At 41.4% G+C, this 12,496-nt stretch overlaps 1 protein-coding gene across 3 annotated transcripts in view; it reads left to right on the forward strand.

The window, feature by feature from the left end:
* The window catches only part of VPS13B (vacuolar protein sorting 13 homolog B), a 1,111,190-nt gene that overhangs the window by 851,275 nt on the left and 247,419 nt on the right, over positions 1 to 12,496 (forward strand). For all 3 annotated transcript variants that reach the window (XM_077270879.1, XM_077270877.1, XM_077270878.1), the window contains exon 35: positions 10,446 to 10,583. In XM_077270879.1, the coding sequence (XP_077126994.1) occupies positions 10,446 to 10,583 (138 nt within the window). The remainder of the gene's footprint in view (positions 1 to 10,445; positions 10,584 to 12,496) is intronic.

Here is a 12,496-nt window from a genome sequence, read left to right on the forward strand (position 1 = left end):
CAGTGTGTCCGTAAAGTCATGGTGCACTTTTCACCAGTCACAGGATCTATTCATAGTTTACATTTTGGCATCCTTTATCTGGCCCAATCATATCAGACCTGTTCATGAAGAGAGATAACAAGAACCAATAAAACAATTCAAACTCACTTAAGCTGTTGCTGAGCCCCCAGTCAGATTAACCCCTGATAAACTGAACTCTCATTAATACACTGACAGGTCTTTGACATCATGCAGCCACAAGCTTATGCCAGCTGTGTGGTTTTCCATGCCAGTTGAGATGTGGACTGTACAGAGGAAAGATCAGTGTGTTCTGTGGCTCGCTAAATTCGAAGCTGTTGATGGAAACTTGGTGGAGAAACACTGTACTGGTAGGCCATCAGTCAGTGACGAGTCTGTAGAGGCTATACGGGATAGCTACCTAAGGAGCCTTAAAAGAATCTGTGCGTGTGCTCGACAATTACACCTAAGAAAGACTACAGTTCATAAGGTGTTAAAGAATTGTCTCTGTTTTACGGGGTACAAATTACGGCTGTTGCACGCTATCAAAACGGCGGATAGACCCAAACGATGCGCATTTGCTACAGATATGCTTCATCGACAATGATGAAAGATTTTTGCAGAAGATCGTGTTTAGCGATGAGCCGACCTTCCATATCTGTGACATGTTCATCGCCATAACGTCCGAATATGGGCTGCTGAACATCCTCATGCCTACGTTGAGTACGAACGTAACACCCCTAAAGTGAACGTGTGGTGTGGCCTGATGCATGATAAGGTGATAAGCCCATTTTTTTTCACGGAGCGGTGTGTGACGGCAAACACGTATCTTGACATGTTGGAATTGTATGCAGTGCCAAAATTTCCAGAAGGTGTCATCTTTCAACAGGATGGCGCTCCTCCACACTACGTCACCATTGTTCATGAGTTTCTGGCTAGGGCATTCCCCCGGTGGTGGATAGGCAGGGGTTCTGTCAAGCCATGGCCACCACGATCCCCGGATCTGACTCCCTTAGGGTACTGTCACACAGTGCAATTTTGATCGCTACGACGGCACGATCCGTGACGTCGCAGCGTCGTATGATTATCGCTCCAGCGTCGTAGACTGCGGTCACACGTTGCAATCACGGCGCTGGAGCGATGCCGAAGTCCCCGGGTAACCAGGGTAAACATCGGGTTGCTAAGCGCAGGGCCGCGCTTAGTAACCCGATGTTTACCCTGGTTACCAGCGTAAACGTAAAAAAAACAAACAGTACATACTCACATTCCGGTGTCTGTCCTCCGGCGTCTCAGCTTCTCTCCACTGTGTAAGCACCATAGCCGGAAAGCAGAGCGGTGACGTCACCGCGTCACCGCTGTGCTCGCTTTCCGGCCGGCAGGCGCTCACAGTGCAGAGAAGCTGAGACGCCGGAGGACAGACACCGGAATGTGAGTATGTACTGTTTGTTTTTTTTACGTTTACGCTGGTAACCAGGGTAAACATCGGGTTACTAAGCGCGGCCCTGCGCTTAGTTAACCGATGTTTACCCTGGTTACAAGCGAACACATCGCTGGATCGCTGTCACACACAACGATCCAGCGATGTCAGCGGGTGATCAAGCGACGAAAGAAAGTTCCAAACGATCTGCTACGACGTACGATTCTCAGCAGGGTCCCTGATTGCTGCTGCGTGTCAGACACTGCGATATCGTAACGATATCGCTAGAACGTCACGAATCGTACCGTCGTAGCGATCAAAATTGCACTGTGTGACAGTACCCTTAGACTTTTACTTTTGGGGTTTTATGAAGTGCATTGGATGTATCAACAACATTAATCACTTAAAACAGAGAATCACAGACGTTATTCACTGTGTTACACCAGACATCCTTACCCGTGTGTGGTGTGGATGTGTGTAGGGAAACAAATGGAGCCTACATCGAACTGCACTGAATAGGTATGAAGCTGGGAGAATTTTTCCTTTATTTGGAGCAGATTTCACATTTCTATTGTTTTTTGTTGCTTTCCAATGACTGGTCAAAAGTGCACCATGACTTTACGGACACACTGTATATCTTAAGTTTATTCATTTGTGTCAATAAAACCTATTTTAAAATTTGTCCTGTTTTGCAGACATTACTTCCCTAAGGATGTCCCTCCAGGCTCTATTCTCTTCAGTTGCTATTGGAACCGTCCTGTATTTCCAGGGGCCCTGGTCGGTCTTGCACAGTGCTACCATAGCTGTGCTGTGTCTAGAACGTAGCTTCTGCTGAGAGGGAAGATGTCTTCCCACATTACAGTGCAGAGTTTATACCAGAAAATAGCCGTTTGCATGTACTGATAAGTAAGAAGCGATGTACTGCAATAGGCTTTATACCAGGGCATGAAAAAAGATATATACTGCAGGATGGTCTTGTATATACAGGGGACAGAAAGGAGATATAAACTGCAAGAAGGGTCTGTAAACCGGGGCCTGAGAGAAGAGATATGCAGTATGAGCTGTATGTAGATGGGACAGTAAAGAGCTATATATTGCAAAATTTGGTGTATACAGGGAACAGAAAGGAGAAACATACTGTAGGATGGCCTGTATATACAGGGGGTCAGAGAAGATATACTAAGTTGTGAGACTGTATTTAGAGGGAATAGAAAGGAAAAATTTACTGCACAATGGGCAAAATGCATGGGGGAGAGAAATACTGCAGTATTGGGCTTTGTGTACAGGAGCTGAAATTAGTTGACCTATGTTTGTTGCCTGTTGCTGAGAGTTTAATGATGTGAGACTACAAATGCCACTGTATGGATGCTTATGGCCGAGGATTATTTTCTACTATGTGCATCAACAGAGCATTTGGAGTTTCACATCACTGACTTGTCAAGCAGAAGTGGGGGAGTGCAGGAGAGTTGAGCTCTGCTATAAACCAACTAATGATGGAAAAACATACTGCAGCTATACTTGTGTGTAAATGGCAGAAGATAAAATTGGCTATAGTACAGGAGCAGATGGTGGACAGATACATAAGGTGAATTTTACAATTAGATTAGCTTTAACTCAGAGAGGTAGTCTTGTCAGTAACACACATGAGGGGTCTGCAGCACTGAGAATCAACTGCTGCGGAAAATCTAGTTTTACCCAATAGGAATAGGAACTCCTATTCTGCAATTAGAAGCTGGATGCACAGAGAAAAAGACACAAAGGTCCAAGAAATAAACATTATATTGGGCTTAGCCTGTATATTAGCAATGAATATGCATTTACTGTGCTTTGTGAAAATTAATGCGATTGTGGACTCTTTATTACAGGCGTCTTTTGCCTTTCTGTACTTGTGTTTGCTGACTGTTTCTAGGCAGTTGGTTTTTCACAATAGGAATGTTATCTAATCTGAAACCTTTTGGAGATGCATTGTTTGCCAAATGCATAGAACATCACTGGTCAGATGAGTGTGTGAAAATTATTTTTAATTCCAGCAAAATTGTAAATCATCGATCAGACAGATGATTGTAGAGAGCATTGGCTCAATACTGAGAACGTCAGCAGCAGACGGGCTTTTCTGGTTTTAAATCCTACAGATTTATAGCTGCCGTTTGCACATCCATTGTGATATGAGTTGTTTTTATCCATAATACATATTTCTTAAAGTTTTTCTTTATTTAATGTCCTTTGGTTTCCTTAGACGATTCTTTGTTTAACCCCTTAAGGACTGAGTGATTTTTTTATTTTTTTTTGAGCTTCAGTTTTTCCCAGAAGCCATAACTTTTTTTTATTTTTCCTCCAACATAACCAAATGAGGTCTTCATTTTTACAGGACAAGTTGTACTTTTAAATTACGTCACTCATTTTATCATGCGAAGTACTGGAAAACAGGAGAACATTTTTTCTTTAGTGTGTTGAAATTGTGAGAAGAAAAAGAAATGCAATTTAGCAAAAAAGTTTTGAGTTTTGTTTTTATGGTATTCATGGTGCAGTAAAATCACCTAGCAGTGTGATTCTCCAGCCCAGTACGATTATGGCTATAGCATAGTCTGATAATTTTTTTTATTTGTTTATATAATGAAAAAAAAAATAAGAAGTTTATAAAGAAAGAAATTATTTTTTTTGTTAGCGATTTAATTTTTACACTGATCGAGTTGTGATAGGGCTTGATTTTTTTTTGCATGGTGAGCATAGGTTACTAGCTACTTCTGCAGTGGCCAGTTTCCCAGGCAAGGAGCTAGCGCTTACAAGCTTTCCAATGCATTTTGCACATGTGGCTTGGAAGCTGGCTTGATCGCTAGATTCGGGAAACCTAGAAACCCCATTTTTCTCCGATTCTACAGAGGCAAGGCTGCATCTGCTATCAGCATTAGAAAGCGAATAATTCATGTTGGGAGCTTAGCCATGCCAACGGCCTGAACTGTGAATGCTCAGGAATATTCCTACCTCAGCATACAAGGAAAGAAGGGGAACAGTATGCTCCTGAGGAATGAGCGGGAAACATCACCTTTAAAGGCTTTGTGCCTCCAATGAATCAAATAAAATAAGTGGAGCACTCAGCAGCTAGATTTGAGAAAATATCCGACATATTTTTTCTGTATTCAGCTTGTAAGTGGAAATATGTGCAGCAGGAAGAAGCAGCTGTTCCTTTGTCAGTCTAAAGATAAAACTTTGTGTCTGTAGTTGCTTAAATTCTGCAGCTATTTATGCCTTTCCTCCCCCTGACCCCTGTAATCAATGCAGTTCAATATTATTCACACACAAAATGGTTATGTATATGTCTTAGAAGTCTTATGAGTTTTCTTCCAAAAATCATCTTGCATAGTCATGTCAGTTCTATAAAAGGGATATTAAAGGCATACAGGATTGTTCTCAAATTACTTAATTGCTTTAACTAGTTAGATTGAATGATAATAAAAAGTTTGCAATTGACTTGCTTTTTTATCTTCTGGCATTTTCCTCCAATTACAGCTTTTGTCTTACATAATGTACAGCTGGTTTCCATGGAGCTCATCCACTAGTTCCTGCCCAGATTTTGGCTCAAACTGTGCAGTAGTTACATTCCTGGAAAATGGTTAAAGGGGTTTTCCACTACTCTGACAACTCCTTCTCAATCTTTGTTTCCCCCCAATGAAATAATAACACGTTATACTCACCCCCAGGGAAATCTGTAGCGTTATCCGTGTTATAGTGTTTGTGCTATGTGTAGCACAAGTGATCGGATGATCGCTGCTTCAAGTCTCCTAAGAAGACTATTAAAGCCAATAAAAAAAATTTTGCAATTTCACCGCACTTGGATTTTTTTTTCAGATTTTCCAGTACAGTACAGCTCTGGCAAAAATTAAGAGACCACCACATCAAAACCCTGTCATGGGCAGCCCAATCTCCAGACCTGAACCCCATTGAAAACCTCTGGAATGTAATCAAGAGGAAGATGGATAGTCACAAGCCATCAAATGAAGAAGAACTGCTTACATTTTTATGTGCCAGGAGCAAATGTGAAAGACTGGTGGAAAACATGCCAAGACGCATGAAAGCTGTGATTAAAAATCATGGTTATTCCACAAAATATTGATTTCTGAAATCTTCCTGAGTTAAAACATTAGTATTAGGCTGCTTTCACACATCAGGCTTTTTGTTTCAGGCACAATCCGGCAAATCCGGAAAAAAACGGATCCGTTTTTTTTTACGCGCCGGATCCGTTTTTTCCCATAGAGTTGTATTAGCGCCGGATTGTGCCTGAAGGACATGCGTTTCATCCGTTTTGTGCTGGATCCGTCCCTTCAGGCTCTTTTGCCGGACACAAAAAACGTCCCCTGCAACGTCAATAAACGCATCAAATTTATGTGTGAATGAACGATTCCGGCTACCGGATCCGCTTTCAGAAGCTTTGTTCTCTCTCTCTCTCCCCCCTCTCTCTCTCTCTCTCTCTCTCTCTCTCTCTCTCTCTCTCTCTCTCTCTCCATACATGCGCAGTAAAGAATGCCGGATCCGGCTAAAAAACGGATCCAGTGCATCAGTTTTTCACACCGGATCCGTTTTTCACACCGGATCCGTTTTTTAGCAAATTTGCCGGATTAAGCCTGAAACAAAAAGCCTGATGTGTGAAAGCAGCCTTATTGTTCCTAAATGATTATGAACTTGTTTTCTTTGCATTATTTGAGGTCTGAAAGCACTGGTTATTTTTTTTTTATTTTGACCATTTCTCCTTTTCAGAAAAAAATACAAAATGTATTGCTTGGAAATTCGGAGACATGTTGTCAGAAGTTTATAGAATAAAAGAACAATTTACATTTTACTCACAAATATGCCTATGAAGAGTAAAATCAGGCAAACTGAAAATTTTGCAGTGGTCTAAAATTGTTTGCCAGAGCTGTATATGGTAAAATCAATGGTGTTGTTCAAAAGTACAACTCGTCCCCCCAAAAAACAAGACCTCACCCTGCCATATTGACGGAAAAATAAATAAGTTATGGCTCTGGGAAGAAGGGGAGCAAAAAATGGAAACAAAGAAAAATAGAAAATCTCAAGGTCGTGAAGAGATTAATGTTTCACTTATAAAAAATAATACTCACCATGTGGCACTCTCTACTGCAACGTATGAACCCAGAATTAATACGGTAATACATTTTGCTGCTTACGTTCCATACCCGAGCACACTCAGTCTTCATAGTAATTCATTTTCCTTACATTCGACTTTGATTGACAGCACATGTATAGAGACCGGATGTCACTCTGCATTATTGACGGGTGAAAGAAAAAAATGTCATAAAGCAATAAACACATCAATGGTATAGAGCTAAATTATGGGCCATTTTCAGATGTCCATGAATAAGTTCTTTTGATTAGACCTGCTCTAGCGATCCCCATCAGAGCTGACCACCGCAGACCCTGCCCCGTGTAGTGCAAACACGGTCAAGACAAAGCTGACAGTCCCTCATTCCATAGTATGAAACAATCTGCATTACAGAAGTAAAGCTGGTATAGTTACAGTTCCTGAACCGTAATATTATTGTCGGAGCTATTAAATAATGTTGGCACCACTCCTGTCCAGAAGATGGCTGCAGGTGAAGGAGCTAATAGCGAGACACATCCACCAGCCTACTCCATCCCATTGAAACACACCGCACCTGCTCTACTTTCCTGGAGACGAGAACCTGCAACAATGCAGATAAAAGCTGGACACAATTAGAGCAGATACAGCATTTTAATATGATTGACAAACGTATCTCGATTTCATGCCATGGCGACTTGATGGAGGAAGATCAATCTTGCGCAAGTTTAGAGAGGTCCACCCAGGTCTTCTCCGCCGTTATCGTTATTGTATCAAGCCCTCGACTTAAGGTACCGTCACACTCAGCAACTTTGCAAAGAGAACGACAACGATCCGTGACGTTGCAGCGTCCTGGATAGCGATCTCGTGTTTGACACGGAGCAGCGATCTGGATCCCGCTGTGCCATCGCTGGTCGGAGCTAGAAGTCCAGAACTTTATTTCGTCGCCAGGTCGGCGTGTATCGTCATGTTTGACATCAAAAGCAACGACGCCAGCAACGAGCATAGGGGGCGTCGCAGCGTCTCCTTCTAGCCAGTCGGTACACTCCGGCTGTTTGACATGGAGCTAACAACCAGCGAGAACGAGAAGTGAGTCGCCTTTACGTCACTGGATCGCTCCTGCATCGTTCTGGAGCTGCTGTGTTTGACGTCTCTACAGCGACCTAAACAGCGACGCTCCAGCGATCTAGTTTAGGTCGGCTCGTTGTCTATATCGCCGCAGCGTTGCTGAGTGTGACGGTACCTTTAGTGGTCTTCCTCTTCACTTTGTTTCTTCCATTCATCTGACCATGATGTCTTTCTCCAGTGATTGCTCTGTTTGTATGATCAGTGAAGGTTTTATCACCTGGAGATTATCACTGCCCAGACTAGCTGCCTTTGGCCAAGTAGTCCAACCGCACCCCCTCCTCTGATGAGCAGCTTACTGTCAATAGACGAGGTAAATAGAGAGCCTGGTGTGGAGCGCTTTCTCAGCTCTGCTATATGCGAAGTCTAAGGGTATGTGTCCACGTTCAGGATTGCATCAGGATTTGGTCAGGATTTTTCATCAGTATATATAAGCCAAAACCAGGAGTGGAACAATTAGAGGAAAAGTATAATAGAAACATATGCTCCACTTTTGCATTTATCACCCACTCCTGGTTTTGGCTTACAAATACTGATGAAAAATCCTGACCAAATCCTGATGCAATCCTGAACGTGGACACATACCCTAAGAAATCTGATTGATGAAACCTGCTGCATCCAGTAAACTAAGTGATGCATTGCTGGAATCAGTGTCTCTTGTCCTATATCAGGCTGCTCTCAGATGATGTAACGAAAACCTGTTGACAGATTCCCTTTAAGTCAAAGAAGATGGTAAATGGAGTCCATGGGAACAACTGCAGAAAATACACGAAATAAGGTTATTTATATGAACATGGAATCTCTTCTCAACTCTACAAAGTTACAAAGTTGCCGGATTTAGCAAAATCTAAATATTTAAAACAATGTTTACAATTATAATTATCAAAATCAGAATAGTAACTCACTGCCGGATTCTCAGGGTCTAAAACTAGACCATTCCCTGAATATTAAAGGATTGAGGGACATAATTAATTGTCTCCAGAAAGCAGCATTTTCCTTGAGGTACCACAGCTTGTAAAATAAGAAAAACAATAATAGATCTATACAAATAATCCGAATAAGCAAACAGCCCCCAGGCAAATGTATTCATATTTTTTTATATTTATTTGTAGGGCTGATAACTGTGTTTGGGCTTTGAGATGAAGACCTCAATATGTTCAGATCCATTCCAAATTTTATAATGCAAGGTGCTTGTAGTTTCTGGACGCCGGCCAGTATCGTTACACTCATGTGTTCAACGGGCCGCGCGTCTTTGAAGTCTAGGACTAAGTGGACTCTTGGCATAAGATGCCTTAGTGGGTTAAATCTTGCTAAGTGATGGTTAAAGACTGGGAGAACCACAAGAATCTGTTGAGATTTATACAGAGTGTAATAGGACATTTGATATTTTGATGTTTTATCGCACATTTGTTCTTAAACTTACTTTATACTTAGGGAAATGGAAACAAAGAAATTAAGAGGTAGAATTGTGCTGGCTAATTTACTAATACCACAAAACGATTAAAAAAAAATGGCGTACTGGGTTTTTAGAGTTCGAAGGTGTTATCTGCTTTCGACAGCCGGATTGATATATGCCCAATATGAGGAGGGCATGAACTACTCCTGGATTTTACCCTGTGTCACTTATTTTTTCGCATATTGGCAGATATTACACATATTAAATGGATGAAAAGCTATTTATTAAAAGGACGTTTTCGCTATGTGAGTCTGTTTTATGATACAATAGTATAGGTACATATGACATGAAAAACACTGTTGCACATTGTTTTGCTTTCCTCTTCTTTCTTTTTCTTGCCTCTTTTTTTTTTTTCTCTTTCTTCCCCCATATAGTAGTGAGAGCCGCCATAGTTTCTATTACACTTGCTCCATAGGAACGTCTCCTTGATATATAATCCTGTCGTTTCATTTTCTCCTATCCTGCTGTCTGCTAGAGTGTATGATGGATAATAACTCTGATCGAGACTCAACCAATATGGTTCACCTACGAGCGTTTCAGTTGTAAAAGCTGTGCACTGCTGCAAACATCTGGTGCATCACTGACTGGGATCCGGGGGACAAGACCAAAGCACTTTATTACCAGTTCTATCATTTATTTCGCCAGCTAAATAGAGGTTAATGAGGGCTATGTAGAGAACGGAAACATCGATGCTTCTGTGGGGCCTTGTGATCGCATACTTGCAAGGTGTCTGCCTGCATATAGAGCTGACGAGTCTTGCCAGACCGTGAACATTTCTACCAGTGCTTGTTATTCCCTGTAACTGGGACTCTTATGGATACCCCAGTTACAGTGGAAACTATCAGTAAAGGTGATTGATGGGGAAAAACATTAAACACACATAAAAAAAAATCTGCAAATTCATAATAAAAAAAAGAAAAAGGTCCCCACCGTGAAATAATAATAATAATGATATGAAATTTGATTAAAGCACCAATTCAGCATTTTTTTTTCACCGCTGGAGTGGTGCTTTAAACGTAAGTCCTCTGCCCCTGGTCATATACTCACCCTCCGGCGTCTTCACCATTTTTTGGTGCCTCTCTTGTTCCGCGGCCCCATCTTGTGACTGGCTAGATGGAGGCTCTGACAGACTGCAGCCCTGTCACTTCAGACTGGGGCACACACCTCTTCAGGAGCCAGCGAAGACCTCTAGATCTTATTGCTCTTGAACATGAGTAAATCTCTTTGTTATTTTCAAACAATCCTTCCCTAAAAAAAATGATTTAGCTGTCAGACAACTCCTTTAAATGTTTAGATTTTTTGGGGGGAGCAAATTACTAATCTATTGAACTAAAGGACATTTTATTGCTTATTTGTTGTAGATGTTGGAAAAACTTTACCAGAAGGTTTGGATTACTCCAAGGTTTGGCTACAGACAGCGGCAGGAGAGGTGAATGTCAGAACAGGTATTCCTCCACCATTTGTCACACTGCAAATAAAGGATTTCCTTAATGGGCCAGGTAAGAGCTGTCAATTACCTTAACTATTGTTAGGCCGCATTCACACACAGCGGATGTGCTCATAGTCTTTTAACAGCTTCATTTAAAATCACATAATGTTTCAGGGAAACTGGTGTTTGGATTGTAGTTATGCAGGTGAAGCTGTTGTTTCTTGGCAAAGAAGTGATTCCTGAACAAGGAGTTCAAGCAACATAGCTGCTCAAGGCCGCTGAGGTTTTCAGATGCGAGAAAGTCCAAGTGTGAAGTCAGCCTATTGCTTTTTGTTTAGTTATACTTAGTATTGTTAAATAAACATGTCGTTTAGGAGACAATATTGCGACTTTACCAAAAGACATTTTTTCTTTCATCTACCCTTATAGATTAATGCATATATTTTGGCTAAAAAATAAATTTCGACAAGGCTTTAGTAAAAGTTTTGGTCTGTTTAACTTTTGCAACCTCTTAGTATCACTGTACGTAGTTTACTGCAGAATGAGTTAGCAATGAACCATTCAGTGAACTCTTTCTGTCTTCAGTATTGGTAACCCCAGTCTTTCTTCTTCTATACTTCCCTATGCTTATTTATGACCACATGTGCCACTTTGAAAGATCAACCCTTACCAACAGATGAGGTACAGCGTATGTCGGCTCACTGTCTTTCATGCGTGCTCAGGAACTGGGCTGTATATGGAGTTCAATAAAACTCAAAACACTTCTAGGAATTGTGCAGCTCAGAAGACAGGAGTGCACAGAAAGTTTATAACTTTCTACTGCATCTGCGTCTTACAGATGTGAATACCAATTAGTACTGAAAATCTCCAACTCCCAGCCTTTGCAATGATGCCGGTTTTCCCACTTGGTCCAGCAGATAGGAGGCACTCTGGTGCGTAGTGGCAAATATGGCCCTGGAGAGAAACAAAGTAGAGGAATAGTGGCACTGACAGCAGTTTCCATGATACAAACTGCATACATTACTAAATATATCTCTTTTTGACATGATGAGGTTGCTGTATTTATAAATGGTTATATAATCCTTTATGAAAGTTTAACTCCCATCTCCGATCACCTAGCATCATAGACGAGCTCCTCAATGTCCCTTCTCCCTGTCTATCTAGTACATGTGCCAATTCTGGTGCTTTGCCCAGCTCTTCTAACTTGCCCTGTAGTGGTGAGAAGTGATGTTCATATCCGTGGGGTTGATGTCACCTTATATTGTATTGTCCAGTGACATCAAGCAGACGGATTACTAATGGAGAGGCGTCTATAAGACACCTAGCCATTACTAATCCTTTAGTTATATTGTAAATAAAGACACAGCCAGAATAAAGTCCTTTATTTGAAATAAAAACAAAACACACTTTTTTTATTTAAAAATAACAAACACAATTATACTCACCTAACACCCATTCCATTGAATCCCTCATCTCTTGTAATAAAACAAAAATAAAAAACAAAAATATCCCTCACCTATCTGGCGTTCTGTCCCATGCCGTAATCCCTGTCTGACGATTACTAGTTTTCAACCTGGATGGTGCCAAGATGTGACCGTGCAGGCTGAGAACCACTGGTGAATGAGCCGCATCAGTGAGCAGTGGTGTCGTCATCGAGGTAACCTCAGATCACTGAGGCTGCGTTCCCAGGCGGACCAATGAACTGCAGTGAAATCACAACTAGCACCGTGCGAAAAAGTCTCATGGCGCAGTGGAACTGAAGTTCAAATTCACAGCAGCTAAGTTCGGTGTCCATGCCCGAATAGTAGGTGTTCGGTACGGATGCCAAACTTTACTGTTCGGGTTTGCCCATCTCTACTCATCACTCAAAAAACAAGCCTTCACACAGCTCTGTTGATAGAAAAATTAAAACGTTAGGAGTCTTAGAAAATGGTGGTGCAAGCAAACTTTCATCACTTTATTAAAGGAAATAAAAACTATACA

The sequence above is a fragment of the Ranitomeya variabilis genome, chromosome 6 (genome assembly GCF_051348905.1).
Source record: "Ranitomeya variabilis isolate aRanVar5 chromosome 6, aRanVar5.hap1, whole genome shotgun sequence".
NCBI classification, from domain to species: Eukaryota; Metazoa; Chordata; class Amphibia; order Anura; family Dendrobatidae; genus Ranitomeya; species Ranitomeya variabilis.